Here is a 19,861-nt window from a genome sequence, read left to right as displayed (position 1 = left end):
TATAAGGCGAATGTGAACGTTCAACAACGACGGGTAGGTCTCACGAGCACGGGGAATCAAAACACAAAGTTGCTTCACCTACAACCGTAAATGGACTTTAACAACGCGAGAAGACAGCGAGTAATCATTACTGTAGTCGTTGCGTGCATGCGCCGCGTTACTTACCGATTCAGGCAGTCGGAACGAACGAAAGCGATGAACTCAGACAGCCAAAATAGAAGGCGAGACAGCGCTGTCAGTTATCCACGCTTGCCGCCTTTATTTCTCGTGCGACACGCCCGGGAACCGATACAGTTTAACACGTGAATCGTGTGCCTTGGTGTTGTTTGCACTGTTGTGGCTGGCCACTAAACCGCAATACTTCGGACCTCGCTTGCGCTTCCGCGGGGTCGCTTCTGCCATCGCGGAAATGCGCAGCTTCGCACAGCAAGCCTTCTTCTTCTGTGATTATTCAGGAAAGGAAAAAGGCACCTAATTTCTGTCTGCCTATAGGCGACACGGCGCACTGCCTTGTAGGGGTGGGGGGTAAGGAGGGAATAAAAGAATAGTAGGAAAATAGAGAGAAAAGTGAGAGGAGCACATCCATCCAACGAAGAGAAAAGAGGACAGGAAAGATTGGGAAACGGTCACGGGAGTTCAGGGACGGGTCCGCGAAACACAGCTAGAGGCACAGTGCACAACACCGACGAAACGGAGAAGGTCCCGACGATGAGCGGCGCACGGCATAGCGGGCGAGGAGTCCGTCACGGGGCGCCGGTCAGCGAGAGGTACGAGGAGTAATCCAGGACATCGCGGCCGGCACGTCCGTCTTGCTTGAAATCCAGCGAGCGAATCCAGCAAGCCTCTCCGTTCAACGTACCCAGCTGACGGCCCCCCAGTTACCCGCACCGAGAGAAGAACGCGTGCGCACGTGCGCTACCGCTACCGTGAAAGGTGCTGAGTCGGCCGCGCCTAAGGGCCTAAGGTTCAGAGCTTTCCGACAGAGCCGCAGCGCGGCGCTGTCGTCGCGCCGCAAACTTGAGCTTGGGTCATTGGGTCATTGGGTTCCCTATGGTCCAGCTCGCTCGCCTCGCTAGTGTCTCCCGGCCGCCGACGCACAGCGCTTGGGGGACGATTGTTTTTATAGCCTCAGAAAAGCGTGGATGAACATTACGACATCCCGTAACGTTTTGACACTTCATCGCAAGCCTATCGAGACATTGAAGAATGCCTGGGTGCTGCGCTTTTGGGTGCAGCAACCAGCGGGAAACGGGCAAAGCCCTCTTTGCTATTCCCAGCGGGAAAAAGGATGCCAAGCGACGGGCTGTGTGGCTGCACAGAATACGGAGTGAAACATTTGTTCCCACGACTGATACCCGCCTTTGTGAGGTAAGCGTTTCATTGAGAATTCGCGAATGATGTTTCAGGGAATATTTACGTCTCCCCTGCACTAGTGCAGCTTGTTTAGCGTGGTTGCTGCAGAAGGTTCATGCACAATGACATTGCCGGGCGGCTCTTAATTATGTCTGGCGTCAAAGTGACGCCTTTGGGCTCACATATAACGATCAGCGCGGCATAAAAACTGACTGCTACAGATTGATATTGCGTGACGTGACTGTATGACGCCCATAAATAACAGGTAGTAGCATGAAAATAATGGCATGCATGTCATGTAAGGCATGATTTACATGCCAGGCTCATGGTGCTCTCGCGGCCGGTTCACTGGATTTATACGCACCAAAATCAATATTGCGTGACGTGACTGTATGACGAACATAAATAGCAGGTGGTAACATGAAAATAATGGCACGCATCTCATATCAGGCATGATTTACATGTTACCACCTGTCACTAACGTTCGTCATACAAGAATATCTCGTCATATCACTTTTGGTATATATGCATTTCATTAAACGACTGTGAGCGCCCCGATACCATGTAATGTAAATCATGTTTTACATGGCATGCCTCTCATGATTTGCACGTTATATTCAGTAACTTATGCTCGTCATACACCCTTGTCACACCATACCAATTATGGTATCAAGCTAGCGAAGCGGCCGCGAGTGCACCATGAGCGTGGCACGTAAATCGTGCTGTACATGGCATGCATGCCATTATTTTCATGTTATCACCTGTAATTTATATTTGTCATACAGTCACGTTATGCCATACCAAATTTGGTGTACATCCCATTAACGAAACGGCCTGGAGAGCACCAAGTCGGGGGTGGCTGGATGTATGGATGGATGGATAGATAGATAGATAGATAGATAGATAGATAGATAGATAGATAGATAGATAGATAGATAGATAGATAGATAGATAGATAGATAGATAGATAGATAGATAGATAGATGGATAGATGGATAGATGGATAGATAGATGGATAGATGGATAGATGGATAGATGGATAGATAGATAGATAGATAGATAGATAGATAGATAGATAGATAGATAGATAGATAGATAGATAGATAGATAGATAGATAGATAGATAGATAGATAGATAGATAGATAGATAGATAGATACGTTCAAAGTCGCAGAAGTTCGCTAAGAAATGCTTCGCATTTAATAAATGCCGACAGCCGAGCGCGTAAATGCCGTGCAGTTCGCATTTCTTTATCGCGTTAGTACGCGTGCGTGTGCGTGTAGGCAAGTGAAAACTGCCGCTATTTCTTTCCTAATCAGTTAGAGAACAACGGTATGCTTCATTCGGGGCTGCAAAAGCACACGCAATAGAGAGTTTTAGCAAGTAACGGAAATACGGTACGCAAATACGGTAAGGACGTACGGTAGCGTTCCTCCTTTCCCGCTGGTTGTGCTTTGGCCGCTCAACGACCAGGAAAGGAGGAGCGGTACCGTACTGCCTTACCGTATTTGCGTACCGTATTTCCGTAACTTGCTAAAAGACTCTAATGTGTAATACATGCGTTACTCCGCGTGAAATCGACCCCGCGCCGCCCCAGCTTCGGTCACGCTGGACCAAATATGGCGGTGGGGAGGACGGTCGTACTTTTCCCGTTCCAGTGATTTTAGTGCGCAAGCTCGCGAGCTCGCTGAAGGTTAGCCGCTTGTTCAAAGGAAAAAGAAAAAAAGATAAAGTGCTCAAGGTCATGACGCGCGTGTGACGTAACTTTTCTCCCGTGGCATCCCTCCCTGCTGAGCTTCCAGCGCGTTCATCGGGACGAGAGAAGAGAGAAAGCAAGTACAGCGTGCGACAAATCTCGGTAACTCCGCTCGCACTTGCGGATTCTGAAAATTGTTGTGGCGTTCGATTTGTGAGGCAATAAACTTCTTCAGTGAAGTCATTCGATGGTTACTTGCAAAAGTCTTGCAGGGCCCCTTTAAAGTACCATATGCATTCAACAAGTACTATTTATTTACCTGGCTACAAGGACCAGGCTGGTCGAAAAACAAGTCATAGGCGCCCACCGCCGACAGAAAGGAAACAGCTTACCCACTACCGAAGGAAATCCTCCTCCCCAAAGAACAACAATTCCTCCGACAGAAATGATAGCAGCTGGAAGTACAGAGCCACTCCTAAGTGGAAACAGCGCAACTGCCATCTCACCGTTTGCGCGAAAGGCTGACGCGAAGCGACCACGTGAGTATCGACCACATTCGACAGAATGGTTAACTCCAAGGCCGCGGAACCCAGCAGCAAGAGGTGGCAAAGTTACTCCTAAAAAGTAATTAAATTACATCGCTAATTACTTTTCTAAAAACTGTAAATGTAATTAAATTACATTGCAAATTACAGCTGGACGAAAATGTCATTACATTGCTGTTACTTTTTTAAAGTAATAAATTACTTTGAAATTACTATAATCATTCATGAGCAACTGACGTACGCTTCATTTTCAGCATATATACATTGAAATCTCGGAGATCGTTGCTCAATATATCAGGCTTGCATTTTTTACTCAGATTAACTTTGTCATTTTTCTTTCCCGTTTTGCTCATTTTTTTATGCCATAAAGGAAGTGGGCATGCTATAGTTTACTGAAAAGTAATGTGTTTTTTTTTATTTCTTGCCTGAAGTAATTCCTTACATTACTCATTTACGCACCCACAAAGATAATTCATTACATTACTCATTACTGTAATTGCATTGCTGCCAAGTTTACCAGCAGCCCCCCAAAAACACTCAACAGCCCTCCAAAAGACCTTAGCAACGATACACTGTTGCATCACACGCTGGTTGGATTCTTGGTGGAGTTATTAGAGCGAAGATGGAATGACACTCCAACGGCGTGGTTTACGCGGACTTTTAGGCGCTGATTGCTACACGTGCTGTATGGTTGATTATCTGCTCTGCCAATTCTCAACCAGATATAGTTAGCATACGAAATGCACTTTTGTCCGTATGTGTGCGTGCATATAGGCGGTGTTTCCATAAAACACTTTTCGAGAACTGGACACAGGCAACGACTGACAGGCGTGTTTCTGCGTCACTGTTGTTCTCCGAAAAAACAAAGAACAAAGTCGACGTACGAGACTCCGACTTCAAGGGCTATCGAGCATGAACCCGACACCGAACGGAGCAGAAGCGACGAGTTGCGGGAGAACAAAGCTATAATAAAAATCAACAACTCCACGTGCATACAGGGCGCATCAAATAAATGGCAGGTCTGCGAGAGTGAAAAGCAGATAAACTCTTCGGCTAACCAAGCAAGGGTGGCAGTCATCGTTTATTTGGAACCACTCAGCGTGTGTAAATGTCTGACGTGCATACTAAAGGGACCGCCCTGTGCAGGCCAAAATATGCGGCCGTTCGTTCAGTCGCCCTTCTGGTGAATGATCTCGACAACAAGCTCGTGGTGTTCGCGGGACTCTGAGCGCAGCCGTTTGAGCTCGTCCCACGAAAGCAGCGTGATGGATGAGTTGAGGATCGAGTACAAGAAAGCGATGAGCAGGCCGCGGCTGTAGCCCGCGAGGCCCTCCAGCATGTATATCTTGCGAATGCAGTCCAGCACGCTCGCGTAGTAGATGCCGCGGCCGCGCCTGTCCACCGGCTGCAGATACATGCGCGTCTTGATCATGTCCAGCGTGGAGACGGCCGGTGCAGCGGCGATGCTCGAGTAGACCGCCGCAGCCGTGGAGGTGATGACGTGGTGGGGTCCGTTGGCATCGAAGTGCGACAGCTTCCGCTTAGCCTGCGCGCGCACATCGGAACGTTACACTTACTTTGTCCTCAACGCAGGCCTCGTATAGCAGGAAAAGAAAGTACCGTTGTACTTGAGGGTAGGTACGATACGGCTGCGAGCGTCCGTGTTTTGCCCTCTGTGCTTCACGTGCACAAACTTTCACCGATGATTACGACACTCCCTAACGCGAAATTTGAGCGCAGCTCTATATATACATGTTTTCACCGCGATATATTGGCTGGTGCGGAAAATCTGTCTGGTGCGGCACATCGCAAATGTAGCGAAGCGCGGCGCGACTGCATCGCTAATCTGGAGATCGCGAGAGCCAGCGCGAGGCAGCAGCACATTCACAGCCGCCGCCGCCGACAGTCCTCCCAAACAACACCACCTAGACTAGGTGGTGTTGTCCCAAACGACGTACACTATTCTGGTTCCGTCTCGTAGTCTCGTGCGGCATCCTGCTTCCCTCCTCATCCTTTCGCCGTCCTCTCCGCCTTCGCTTTCATCTTTCGCTGTGTTCGTTCTCTCGGCTACGACGGACGAGGCATGGCGATGCTCAACGCAGGAACGGGCGCCTAAAGATCTGCGCTCTGAAATATTTCAAAATACTAACCCTTGCAAGCTTCATTACGAGCGCCCCGTCACGTGTTACGTCAGCTGTCGAACATTGTTGCCACGCCTCGTGCGTGCTCCATACGTAAAATTTGTTTGCGCTGACGATCGAGGGGCCCGCCGAGCCCATGAGTCGGCAAGCTTGTACTCAATGTGCAGAATATTCTACGGCGTTATGCACATTCTGCACTTCCGACGCGTCGAGCCGGGTGGCACGCATCAAAACGTTCGCACAAGTATGAATTTTCGCCTACCTCCCCATTAATTAGATTAGTTTCGTTCCCCTTACAACCTTGGCGGTTTGCGATTCCGCAACTTGTTTGAAGCATTTTTAAAGATGAACTGAAGTTAAGAAATAATCGCGCCACGTGCGTTATTCCAAATAGAAGTATTTCAGCAATGGAAACTTATTTTTGGATTTTTTTTTCTAGCAGGGAACACTGGTGACGCAAGAGCAAGCCCGTGAAACGAAAAAAGCATACGTATTTCAGCATTTTCATTCGTTGTTCTTAAGGCCAACGCCTTAAAACCTCATCAGATGCTGGCCGCGGCGGGCAGTACAAAAACCCAAAGTGAGCTTAATAAATATCAGATAAGCAAAAAATTCGGGCAGATCCCACGCGTTGTTGGAATCGGTTTCTTGCGAAGCAGTCAGCGAGTACTTTTATGCTGCATTTCATGGCCAAGCGTTACGAGGTGGATCGACATGTTTTTGCAAGTGTAGTAGCTGTGTGCACATCGTGGGCTTACCAGGCACATCGACAACACTGGCGTTTAAAGGGTAACTTACGGTGTGACGTAACGTCAGCCCTTACGTTAGAGTACATACGTCAGTATTATCGAAACTAAGTGCACTTTATGGTGCAATCATGTGAATATCATACGTAACTTTCGTTAATGTATTCCTCCGGGGTCGAGCAATGCTTCAATATAACTTGCTGAATCATTGGAATACAAATGTAACGTTTATTAGACTGCTATAAAAGCGGAGCCAACACTGGAACCACAGACGTTAATCTGATATGACGACTGTATCGTAGGAGTACATATGTAGTGTTTATTGCTTTCTTGTAAAATTAGATAGCCAGCACTACAACCACAACTGACGTAGCACCGACATTACGCCTGCATAGGCTGGTTTTACAAAACAGTTTCTAGACCTGACGTGGTGTGGTAGAATACCTGATTGCCACGCAGAATGCTCGGGTTCGATTCGTGCTGGGATCCTAATTCTTATTCTTTCCATTCGTCGGGTCAACGCTGCCGATGTCGGTTTTTCTTAACGCTCTCGCACTTAACAATGTCTGTCCTCGTCGTTCCTGGGTAGATAAAACTGTCAATCACCTGTGGCGCATACCCGTACCCCGCGGCCCGTGGTAAACAGGATTTTCACGTTCTTCATGTCATGACCCGACAGTCATATTCGTGAAATCCTCTTACCCTCCCATGCCAATTTTGGTCTACATCATGGTTAAGGAGGCGACCATGAGACCACCCAGACGTAGATAGATAGATAGATAGATAGATAGATAGATAGATAGATAGATAGATAGATAGATAGATAGATAGATAGATAGATAGATAGATAGATAGATAGATAGATAGATAGATAGATAGATAGATAGATAGATAGATAGATAGATAGATAGATAGATAGATAGATAGATAGATAGATAGATAGATAGAAACGCTCAAAGTGCCAAAGGTTCGCTAAGAAATGTTTCGCATTTAAAACCCCTGTTCGAGCCGGAATCGAACCCTGGTATTCTGTGTGGCAGTCAAGCCTTCTACCACAAAATCACGCCAGCGCTTATAACCGCTTTGAAAAAAAGACCACATATATTCTATATATCAAGTCGGGCAAGGAGCCACGTTAATATATATGCAATATTGCGTGGCAGCAACGTAGACTCGCACCAGGCGACACACTGTATGAATTGCGCAACTAGTGGGTAGTTGAAAGCTGCCAAACCATTACACAAAGCTGAGCTATAATTCATCATAAGCAGCAGCAGCTGCTGCCACAATATTGACAAGGGCGTTCTCGTCACTCGGCCTAAAGTCACATGACCACTCGCGCGCGTCGTCGAAGTAGAAGAAGAATATTTGAGGAAGGGTTCAATGAAGGAATAGGGAAGGTGAAAGGCTTTCGCCTTGATATCTCCTAGGAATTAAGGACCCCGGCGATTTTTCTTGTACAATTAAGTGTTTGCGCTGACAGGTGTGTTCTCTGTCGTGTGAAGCCGAAGACTGTAAAGTAACACGTGGTTCTAGAAAACCATGTTATTACAACTTAGCCCCGTATTTATGTATTACCGTGCTTTCCTCGTGCGTTGGCCCACCAAAACCCGCAATGCAGCGCTGTGGTTGACCTTTACAGGGAGATAGTCTAAAATATTCTTGACGATGTTAAAACGCTTCAATTGGTTCCTACAAGTGCTTATAGAAAATTTTTTGAGATATTTCGCGTGAAGGGAAGTTCCATAAAAAGCCCAATAGAGAGAGCAATTGTCATAGAAATGTATGTTACGTTTAACTTCATTGCTGCCTGGTCGCCAAGGGTCGAGGATTCCGAATCAGGACGAATTTTAAGCCCGTATAAGGTTTCCTTTTTAGCTTCGTGCTATGAAATTGTTGGTTTACAATTTGCCATTGGTCGCTTGGCACACAGCACACGCCTACAGACGCCAGTGACTTTCGTTGCGACCATAAGCGCACGGTACTATACCTGAAGTGGTACGTTGGAAACAAAGGCATAGAAGAAAAAAAAAAGAGACCAGGAAACCTGCACATAGGCGCCCATCTGGATGGCGGAGGCGATGGATAGCCGGAGGACGTTGGCTTGCGCAGCACGCCACAGGCCCCGTCTCAGGCCGTGCGCGCGGTAGATGGTGCGGAAGGCCTCGATGCTCGAGCGGTAGTGGTGCTGATAGCCCACTGCAATCTGGGGCGATGCACGCGTCTGAAGCTGGCACTTGACCAGCTGAAGAGGGCTGCCTAGAAACGCGCCAAGGGCACCGCACAGAGCGCCTGAGATTGCACTCAGTCGCACGCTCGGCTCCAGGTTCTCGTCCAACGTCATGCCGTAGTCTTCGATCACCTGCGCATTATCGATGCCACTATACGTTGACAGAGACATTGCATAATATTACGTAGTAAACCTTCGCTTGCATTTCAAAACGATATCCTGCACTGTAAAAAAAAATTACTCCCAGGTGGGAGTGAAATGCCTGTCCTCTAGCGACCCCCCCCCCCCCCCCAAGGGAGCTTTCTTTATACTCCGGGCTTCCGGAGTAAAGCTTTTACTCCGGCTGGCCGGAGTTATTGCGTGGCGCCTCCTGATTATTTTTTGCTGCTCATTCACTCCGGCTGGTCGGAGTTGTTGCGTGGCATCTTCGGAGCATTTTTCGCTGTTCTTTCACTCCGGCTGGCCGGAGTTTTTGCGCGGCACCTCCGGAGTATTTTTTGCTGTTCTTTCACTCCGGCTGGCCGGAGTGACTGCGTGGCACCTTCGGAGTATTTTTCGCTGTTCTTTCACACCGGCTATCCGGAGTTTTTTCGTGGCTTCTCCGGAGCATTTTGCAAATTTCCTTGCTCCGTCCGCGCGGAATTTCAGTGAAATGCATCGGGAGTACAGGGTGTTTCAGCTAAAAAGCATCGAGTATTAAAAATTAGGCATAGGCGCTACGCGTCTCCAATTAGCGCAATATTGTTCTGAGCCATATAGAGCACGTCAGAATATTTTTTCCCATCCGCCAAGCTCGGCAATTAACAAAAATTGCTTAATGAACTTTTTAAATAGTAACTCTAGAGAAAAGTTTTCCATACAAAAGTTGTAGAGCTTGTTCAGAAACATCGAATTTTTCAATCTGTGTTAAGATAACTCCCCTGCCTAAATTTTTTCCGGCCTTTCTTTCAAGCGCGCGAATTTTAAAAAATACCACGTCACTGCCGCCAAAAGCGCGGCGCTTTTAGTGCCCTCAAATGTACGTTGAACGAATTATCAAAGGCTGCTCCGCGCACGAAGTTCGATTGAGCAGGCTACCCGTGACTGCTATGGACGCTAAATTATGATAGAGGCGTACCACCTAAAAAAAAAACCAACGAAAGAGCAGCCGTCACATGTGAGTGCATCTTTTATCTCGATCTTTCATGACGCTGTCACCCTCGCCCCTTCCAATGTGTTTCTTCATTGGTGCGAAAAGAAAAGAAAAAATGCCTACGCTGCATCAAATGCTGCCTACGGTCTTATGCAGCCTTTTGCATGGCTACCGCTTTGTCGTTGAAGAAATTTTTGTTGTTGTTGTTGAAACGGTATCCTCACTTTGTCGCTTAACGTCCATCGCAGCCGCCGATAACCTGTTCCATCGATCTTCGAGCGCGAAGCAGCCTTTGATAATTCGTTCAACTTACATTTGAGGGCACTAAAAGCGCCGCGCGTTTGGCGGCAGTCACGCGGTATTTTTTACAATTCGCGCGCTAGAAAGAAAGGCCGGAAAAAATTTAGGCAGGGGAGTTATCTTAACATAGATTGAAAAATTCGATGTTTCTGAACAAGCGCTACAACTTTTGTATGGAAAGCTTTTCTTTAGAGTTACTATTTAAAAAGTTCATCAAGCAATCTTTGTTAATTGCCAAGCTTGGTGGATTGGAAAAAATATTCTGACGTGGTCTATATGGCTCAGAACAATATTGCGCTAATTGGAGACGCGTACCGCCTATGCTTAATTTTTTAAGACTTGGTGCTTTTTAGCTGAAACACCCTGTATTTTTCTCTTTGCTCCGCTGTTATAGTTTCTTTACTCTACGCTGATCGTGTCACGCGTTGGTTACATGAAGGAATTCTCATCAAAACACAGCAGAGTCACTTATGTACTTTTTTTCCACAGAGCTCTAGCAGATGAAATTCAAGAGAACACTTGAGTTCTTATTATTTCATTTATTCACAATAATGTCACGTGGTCGTGACGTTGACGAAGGCAGCACTCAGCACGTCAGAGATGAAACTCTTTATTTGGCCGTACTTGTGGCCGGGAAACTGAAAAGCGATACACTGATAGCGGCGAATAGAGCGTCGACCGTCGATCAACTGACAAGCGGTGAAGCGCGTCGGCTTTTATACAGGTGCTATCGAACTTTCCAGCGATATCGCTGGTTGTTGCGCAATCTCTAGAATAAGTTCGAGTGTTCGCGTCTCGCGCGCAATCTTAACAAAATTATCTACAATACTCGTGAAGCTTCTCGAACAATGAGGCGCGGTTTGCGCTAAGCGTTGCTGACAGTCTTTGTGGGCAAAAACTGAATACAGCAAAATGATAATAAGAAACGCCCGTGGCAATGCCCCCCTCTGAAAAAGCATCGTCCCGATGCCTAAAACAGAACAGGCCAATGCATGCAACAATAAATAACAAGAACAAAGTACAATAAACAATAAGCACAAGCAAGAAAGTACAATAATAAAGCAAAATCACAGTCCTCAGATTCGCTAACGGGCGTAATATGGTTTGAGGCGCCCGACATGGACGACTTCAGGTCGTGCACGGCGCCGCTGAGAGTTCGTAATGCCGTCAGGGACAACCTCGTAGTCGAGTGCGCCGAGGCGTCGAAGTACTCTGTACGGTCCGTAGTATCGTCGAAGAAGCTTCTCACTAAGTCCCCGTCGGCGTATTGGCGTCCATACCCATACACGGTCACCGGGTTGGTATTCCATGTGGCGTCGTCGAAGGTTGTAGTGGCGGCTGTCAGTCGTCTGCTGGTTCTTGATCCGTATATGGGCGAGCTGTCGTGCTTCTGCGGCGCGCTGTAGGTAGGTGGTCACGTCGGTGTTTTCCTCGTCGGTAACGTTTGGTAACATGGCGTCGAGCATCGTTGCCGGGCTCCGTCCGTAGACCAACTTGTATGGCGTCATCTGCGTGGTTTCTTGTACGGCCGTGTTGTACGCGAAGGTCACGTACGGAAAGATAGCGTCCCACGTCTTGTGTTCGACGTCGACGTACATGGCCAGCATGTCGGCGATGGTCTTATTGAGGTACGCTCGGTCAGGCCGTTGGTCTGTGGGTGGTACGCGGTGGTGCTGCGGTGGCTTGTGTGGCTGTATTCCAAGATCGCCTGAGTTAGGTCAGCCGTAAACGCCGTACCTCTGTCGGTGATGAGCACCTCTGGGGCGCCGTGTCGAAGGACGATGCTCTCAACGAAGAACTTGGCTACCTCAGCGGCACTGCCTTTGGGCAAGGCCTTTGTCTCGGCGTAGCGGGTGAGGTAGTCAGTTGCTACGACGATCCACTTGTTGCCGGAAGTCGACGTCGGGAACGGCCCCAGTAGGTCCATCCCGATTTGCTGGAACGGCCGGTGAGGTGGTTCGATGGGCTGCAGAAGTCCCGCTGGCCTAGTCGGCGGTGTCTTCCGTCGCTGACAGTCTCGGCACGTCCTTACGTAGCGACTGACGTCGGCGGCAAGGCGCGGCCAGTAGTACTTTTCCTGTACTCGTGCGAGCGTGCGGGAAAGTCCGAGGTGTCCAGCCGTCGGGTCGTCGTGCAGGGCATGCAGAATTTCTGGTCGCAGTCCTGAAGGTACAACGATAAGGTAGCTGGCTCGGACAGGACAGAAGTTCTTCTTTACGAGGACGTTATTTTTCAAAGAAAATGATGTCAACCCTCGCCTGAATACTTTTGGGACAACGATGGTCCTGCCCTCAAGGTATTCCACTAGACTCTTTAGTTCCGGGTCGGCTCGCTGTCGTTCGGCGAAGTCGTCGGTACTTATGGCTCCCAAGAAGCTGTCATAATCCTGGTCGTCGGGCGGTGGTGGGTCGACGGGGGCACGAGACAAGCAGTCGGCGTCGGAGTGTTTCTTTCCGGACTTGTACACGACGGTAATGTCAAATTCTTGAAGTCTTAGGCTCCACCGTGCAAGGCGACCTGAAGGGTCCTTCAAGTTAGCTAGCCAACACAAGGCGTGATGGTCGCTCACAACATTGAAGGGCCTGCCGTAGAGGTAGGGGCGAAACTTTGACGTAGCCCAGATGATGGCGAGGCACTCCTTTTCTCTTGTGGAATAGTTGGCCTCTGCCTTAGAGAGCGACCGGCTAGCATAACTGATAACTCTTTCCAGTCCTTCCGTCCGCTGCACAAGGACGGCGCCGAGTCCTACGCTGCTTGCATCGGTGTGAATCTCCGTATCGGCGTATTCGTCGAAATGCGCAAGTATCGGAGGCGTCTGCAGGCGTCGTTTCAGTTCATGAAATGCTTCGACTTGCGCTGTTTGCCACCTGAATTCGACGTCGGTCTTCGTGAGCTGCGTTAGTGGCTCGGCGATCCGTGAAAAGTCTTTGACAAAGCGTCTGTAATAGGCGCACAAGCCGAGAAATCGGCGCACGGCCTTCTTGTCGGTGGGTGGCGGGAAAGCAGCGATGGCAGCTGTTTTCTGCGGGTCTGGGAGCACTCCAGTCTTGCTGATCACGTGACCCAAAAACAAGAGCTCCTGGTACGCGAAGCGGCACTTTTCTGGCTTCAGGGTGAGCCCGGAGTTCTTGATTGCTTGAAGTACGGATTGAAGTCGCTGGAGGTGTTCGTCGAAGTTCGAGGAAAACACAACGACGTCGTCCAAGTAAACAAGGCAAGTCTGCCACTTCAAGCCAGCTAATACAGTATCCATGACTCGTTGGAAAGTCGCAGGTGCGGAGCCAAGACCGAAGGGCATGACCTTGAACTCGAACAGGCCGTCCGGTGTTATGAAGGCAGTCTTTTCTCGGTCTCTCTCGTCGACCTCGATTTGCCAGTAGACGGTCTTGAGGTCCATTGAAGAAAAGTACTTCGCGTTGTGAAGTCGGTCTAGGGCGTCGTCTATACTTGGGAGAGGGTACACGTCCTTTTTCGTGATTTTGTTCAGGCGACGATAATCGACGCAGAAACGTAGGGTCCCATCCTTCTTCTTCACTAGCACCACGGGTGACGCCCACGGACTCTTTGAAGGCTGGATGATGTCGTCGCGTAGCATTTCGTCGACTTGTTTTTTTATGGCCTCACGTTCTCGCGTCGAAACTCTGTACGGGCTCTGACGAAGTGACCTGGTACTTTCTTCTGTTATTTATTGTTGCATGCATTGGCCTGTTCTGTTTTAAGCATCGGGGCGACGCTTTTTCAGAGGGGGGCATTGCCACGGGCGTTTCTTATTATCATTTTGCTGTATTCAGTTTTTGCCCACAAAAACTGTCAGCAACGCTTAGCGCAAACCGCGCCTCATTGTTCGAGAAGCTTCACGAGGTCTTGGGTGGGTTTCTGATCAGTCCCGCGAACAGCTCCTGCTTGATTCCTCGCATGAGGAAGCGAACTTTCTTCTGCTCGGGCATCTCGAGGTCTGCGTGGCGGAACATTCTCGTCATTTCTTCTGTGAAGAGTGCCACGTTTTCGTTAGGCAGCTGCACGCGGGTTTCGAGTAGAGCCTCGGCCCTCTCCTTGCGGACGACGCTGGTGAATGTTGCCAGGAACCTGGTGCGAAAAACATCCCATGTTGTCAGGGTTCGCTCTTGGTTCTCGAACCAGGTTCTAGCTGCGTCCTCCAAGGCGAAGTAGACATGTTGTAGCTCGTCTTCACTGGTCCAGGCATTGAAAAGGGCGACTCGGTCGTAGGCTTCGAGCCAGCTTTCCGGGTCTTCGAACGACGATCCGCGGAAGGTTGGCGGCTCCTTGGGCTGGCGAAGAAGGATTGGCGCAGGCTGCACGTGGTCGGTCATCGTCGCTGTGGTCGATGTTGAGATCTGCGGCTGCCTGGGTTTTTCGGGAAGGAGCCCGTGCTCTTGCGGCAGTCCCTTCTGCGTGCGGCTTGTTCGACGATCCGGGATTTCCTTGCCGTCGTCCTCGTCGCGGCTTGGGCTTGGGTCAGCGCTCCGCGGTGGCGTCCGGATCATGAAGCAGCACCTCCACCAGATGTCACGGGGTCGTGACGTTGACGAAGGCAGCACTCAGCACGTCAGAGATGAAACTCTTTATTTGGCCGTACTTGTGGCCGGGAAACTGAAAAGCAATACACTGATAGCGGCGAATAGAGCATCGACCGTCGATCAACTGACAAGCGGTGAAGCGCGTCGGCTTTTATACAGGCGCTATCGAACTTTCCAGCGATATCGCTGGTTGTTGCGCAATCTCTAGAATAAGTTCGAGTGTTCGCGTCTCGCGCGCAATCTTAACAAAATGTTCTACAGTACTCGTGAAGCTTCTCGAACAATGAGGCGCGGTTTGCGCTAAGCGTTGCTGACAGTCTTTGTGGGCAAAAACTGAATACAGCAAAATGGTAATAAGAAACGCCCGTGGCAATAAGGTGCACTTTTCGTTTCATGATCCAGCATTTGGAAAAGCAATACAAGAAGAAACAAAGATGTAAAAAGCCACCAAAAATGTTGCAGTGGCTTATGTCGGCTATGCCAGGATAACGTAGCGTTAGCAAAGGTTCAGGTGATTTTTCTTAGCTTTCCTGATTGTCTAGGATTAGTTTGATTATCATGCTTACTGCTGCTCCAATGACACACACACATGGTATACATATTATGTGGCACATGTATATTTATTTTTCCAGGCAACTACTTCGGGATCCGATGAGTTAAGCTTCTCCGCTCTTCTGCGCCATTCAGCAGCATTTGCGCCCCCCTTCTCCATGGCTAAACCACACTGGCAAACGCCAGTCAGAGGCGCTATCAAGCGGCTCCAGCGCAGTGTCAGACGGCGACTGCACAGCGAAGGCGAATAGCTGCGCGCGCGCCGGCGCCAGTACGTCTACCTCGGCTACGACGTCACTCCTCTGGAAAGCGCAGACCGGCGGCAGCGAGTCGCGCGCGGCAGCGGCGGAGTGCGCGGGAGGTGCAGGCTCCGACGCGCCAGCTGTGTGACATCACTGATCCTCGCGCATGTGCAGCACGGCTCTTGAGGAGCCACGCGAAACTGGCTCGGCTAGGCCAGTGTAGCTAACGCTAAAAAACAAAGCAGAAGTCAGATCACGTGAAATCAACAGCACTCCAGTTTCGGCGCGTATTCCAAACATTTACATGTCGGCGTGTGTTCCAAACATTTAAGTTACACATCGTGCTAATGATCGCTACATGTATTGCTGGTTAATCGTGTGTTCTGGACGTAATGTCAGTCATATGTTAAAGGGTTCGTATTTTTATTCTGTACATCTTTGAGTGTCATTGCCACCTGTGCGCTGTTTTCTCGTAATACTTGTCCCTCTGCGCGTGGAAGAACAACGCAGGTCTTGCCTATAAATGCATTGTGGCCTGTTATTCACTTAGGTGTGCACAATGTTCGATGCGACAGGGATCTGAATACAGATGTGTAAGCAGAATTCTCGCGCGTCGTCTTCGCTTTTCCGCAATACCCAACCTATACATAGCTTTCTCTCTTTTCTTTCTCGTTCGCTTTCCTTCCTAACGTTCCTGTCACTTCCTCTAGGGCACTGATATGCCACGTCAGGTATGGTATTTACGAAATGCACGCCATGGTTGAGCCGCTGCAAGAGGAAGTGATTATACACACGGCTCTGAAGCACTCATTTCTGTCGCGGAACCACCATCAAAACGGCGACACTGTATAATAAAACGACGGTTTGTCGAGTTGCTTTCATTTCATATGCAGCGCAGGTAGTTTTGATGCTGACCACTAGCGTATTGTGTGGCAATTGAAGATCAAGAGATTGCACCGCCCGTCGATCGTGAACGTGTCCCCGATGGCTGCCGGTGTCGCCACGTGCGCGCGGGAAGCTGTTCGCACATCCCTCTCGCTGTTTATTTCACGGCCACGCGCGGTTCCCAGCCTGCAACTTATGCTACCTGTGGCACGCGCAATCAAACGGTCCAATGAAGCACGCAAGGCAAATGGTTGTGACGCGGAGGCGGACGCTTCTCTAGCTTTCTTTCTTTTTTTTTTTTTTGCTTAGATAAGCATATGGAACATAGTTGCCCGATTTCGGTCAACGCGCATATGTAATACACGTCGGAAGTATAACTGTCTCCGTGCTGTCCACGTATGTCCCTCCCCTCTCCCCCCAACTTTTTCTTTGTTTTCCTTTAACGCCGGACATTGCCGGTGTTTAATTGACCAAAAATAAATAGTTATGCGACCTAGTGGTGCTGGCTTGCCCTTGTGGCGTTTAATTGCTCGACGCTGTAGTATTCTCGGGTACAGCGCCTCAAGTCACTCAACCATGGATTATACAGGGTGACCCAGCTAACCCTAGCCAGAGTTTAAAAATACACCGACGCACTTCATGACAACGCGACCAAATGCATGTTCCTGACTGTTGCATGGAATAATGTCACTCTGTTGTTTTCACTCTGTTGGGCAGGGCGCGTTAGCATGTTATCGCACTTGGACTTTAAGTGGAACCTCAAAGTGACGGCGAAAATTCGCTCATACCTCTGCAATTGCTTTCGCAATAAAGTGACATTTGGCAAGAGTCAGTTGGCATACGCATGCATGGTTTAAAGCAATATTCGAATCTGCAGATGACCCATTGTAACAGGCTGAACTACGCTTTGAATGGACATTTCAAAGTATTTCAATAAAGAATGAGTAAAAAAACGATCTTTTTAAACCTGAACTGAAGCTCCGTACAGGGCTTCGTATGTCCGAAAAACAGCAAAGAAAGAAAGAAAGAAAGAAAGAAAGAAAGAAAGAAAGAAAGAAAGAAAGAAAGAAAGAAAGAAAGAAAGAAAGAAAGAAAGAAAGAAAGAAAGAAAGAAAGAAAGAAAGAAAGAAAGAAAGAAAGAAAGAAAGAAAGAAAGAAAAAGAAAGAAAGATCTTTACCTGGAAGACTCCAAGGCGTAGTCCGTGCGTGACCTGTCGGTAGGCTATACTGGGCATGAGGCCTCGATAGACACTCCAGGGACCATCGGTATGTGCCATCATGCGCAGAGACTGGAACGTTCTTTGGTACATGACCACGTAGAAGCCTCGCCGCAGAAGCTCGCCCTGCACCTGCGGCCCATTCGGGAGTGGCGTTTGAATCGTGGAGGGCACTCAAGGCGCAAGCAGCGCCGATTGCCCCTGCAAGGCCACTTATTCTCTCGCAGTATCCATGCCACCTACTGTACTCTGCTGCAAAACTTGCCGCATGCTGAGAACTTGCATTTGAGAGGCTTGTATACCTGCATTCGCGTCCTGGTGATGTCGAAAGGGTGCATGATCAGCGTGGCCACGGTTGGCCCGACCATACCCTCAAGCAGGTCCTGCAAACCATCTACTGCGAACGATTTTGGCTGCTGTGCTTCATGCTCAACCATTCTGCTGCCACTCACTTTGTCTTCTTCCTCTTTCCTGTGTGAAGGCGCAAATCGTTCCTGCTCCGCTGCCGGGTGGAAAGGGCAATCCGTCTGTAACGAGACACCCCCACTTACTCCACCTGTGAGAGGCGCGGTGGGGACTCGCGAAACGCTGGCAACGCCACAAGTGCAGCCGCAAACTCAAAATTCGAATCTCTAAGCTGCTCAAGGAGGCGTTAGAGCACTCTGACAAACTCGAAAGAAATAACTGGTTTGAAATATGTAGCGATTCTTCAAGGGACCCTAAGCGCCAGGTAGTATTCGAGACTCTCCTAACCAAGAAAGAGACCAAGAGCGCCGCAAAATAGAAAGTGCAGACTCATACACAACCAACCGGGGTTAGGGGATGACATTATCAAAGAAGAGAAGGAGAAGTTCCTTGGTACGCTGCGGGACATAACAGTACATTCGCACTTTGGCGAGTATCAAGGCAACACAAACATAAGAGTTGGATTGATCCTTCACGGTAGCTGAGCTGAAGAGGGACCTCAGCAAGCTCACCCGCAACATGGCGCCGGTCTACGACAGCATAAGCAACAGGACACACGGGAATCTAGACATTAAAAATTACACCACCTCCAACTAAAGGGAACCATGTGGGGATGCGAAGCAGCGCATGGGTCGACTTAAAGTTCCGTTCATCACGCGTGCACCCTGCCCGATGTTAACGCATCCTTGCAAGTGGAGCACACCATGAATCCACTGTAGTTGATGTTGCTGTTACTTGTCCCGAATTCTTGTTGGAGCACGCCACGCGGTTTCATCGCGCGTCTGTAGAATCTCGTTCCCCGACGCCATCACATGATTGCTGAGAGAGTGTAAGGGGGATAGGCCACAGCGTCTTACCCAGCCCCTTACACAGGCCCGAACGCGCTAGCGCGTGCCAGCACGCATGGTTTTGTCTTTGTTACGCCAAGTTAGGACAGCATACGGCAGCCCGGGCCCCTAGAGTGCTCTGCATGTATCACCATCAAGGCGGTCGAAGAGCAAAAGGAAGAAGACTTCTCCTTGGCGCGAGCTGGCGCTCAGATGGCTATGCTAGGTGTGATGAGTATTGGACTGTAACTGTTGGACTTGAAGTGCAGTGTTTCTTTATATCGGTGAGACGTCGAAACCGAAAGCACGTGAAGTGAATCAAAGCAAGGAAAAAGAAGAGCGCACAAAGGAAATGCTGTGGACGGGGGAAGGCGGAGAAGGAAGAGGAAGACGAGGTGGCTTGGTTGAACACATCGTTTTAATCAATCGGCTTCACAACCTTAACTTTCCAAAATATATTCAGGCGTGGATTGCGGAATTCTTAAGAAATAGAACATTCTATTGCTTCCAAAACGGCATCTCGTCTTCTATTTACGCTCAAACTAGAGGTGTCCCGCAAGGCGCAGTCCTTTCCCCAGTATTATTTAATATCCTAATGAGTTCTATCCCTCTACATGACGATGTCCACACTTATGTATATGCTGATGACATCGCATTTTTTTCATCAGCAGGTGACATTTACGAACTGTTCCAAATATTACAGTCATACTTGTCAGCACTAGAAAGCTGGCTTGATAGTATACATCTACATTTGAATGTCAGTAAATGCGCCGTGCTAACATTTCCATTAAAAGACCCTATCCACATGTCACTTTCCTATCATCTTGAGCCTATTCCACAAGTAGAGAAAGTAAAATATCTCGGTGTCATATATGACCGATCTATGACGTGGAAGGCGCATATTGAAAACATCGCAACAAAGGGTGTTCGAGCAGTCGGACTATTAAGGAAGATCAGTCATTGCCGATTAGGTATGAGGAGACATATACTTAT

The 19,861-nt window shown here is 48.9% G+C and overlaps 1 protein-coding gene across 1 annotated transcript; it reads right to left on the bottom strand.

Moving 5' to 3' along the window:
• Positions 1–4,698: 4,698 nt before the first annotated feature.
• LOC119387052 (solute carrier family 25 member 35) lies at positions 4,699–18,010 on the bottom strand. The gene is made up of 4 exons (XM_037654355.2): positions 17,879–18,010; positions 17,538–17,708; positions 8,528–8,842; positions 4,699–5,139 (listed from the first exon to the last, which is right to left on the bottom strand). Exons 1-4 carry the CDS (start codon positions 17,942–17,944, stop codon positions 4,762–4,764), a joined length of 930 nt encoding a protein of 309 aa, XP_037510283.1. The 5' UTR covers positions 17,945–18,010; the 3' UTR covers positions 4,699–4,761.
• Positions 18,011–19,861: the final 1,851 nt, after the last annotated feature.

The sequence above is a fragment of the Rhipicephalus sanguineus genome, chromosome 1 (genome assembly GCF_013339695.2).
Source record: "Rhipicephalus sanguineus isolate Rsan-2018 chromosome 1, BIME_Rsan_1.4, whole genome shotgun sequence".
NCBI classification, from domain to species: Eukaryota; Metazoa; Arthropoda; class Arachnida; order Ixodida; family Ixodidae; genus Rhipicephalus; species Rhipicephalus sanguineus.
This window is presented reverse-complemented; position numbering and strand designations above follow the sequence as displayed.

Excerpts from the sequence above, each read along its gene's own strand:
- LOC119387052 (XM_037654355.2), bottom strand. The coding sequence starts at position 17,944 with ATGGTCGGGCCAACCGTGGCCACGCTGATCATGCACCCTTTCGACATC. Across the intron at positions 8,843-17,537 it reads TACGCCTTGGAGTCTTCCAG|GTGATCGAAGACTACGGCAT; the intron begins GTAAAGATCTTT and ends GATAATGCGCAG. Across the intron at positions 5,140-8,527 it reads AGATGGGCGCCTATGTGCAG|GCTAAGCGGAAGCTGTCGCA; the intron begins GTTTCCTGGTCT and ends GTGCGCGCGCAG.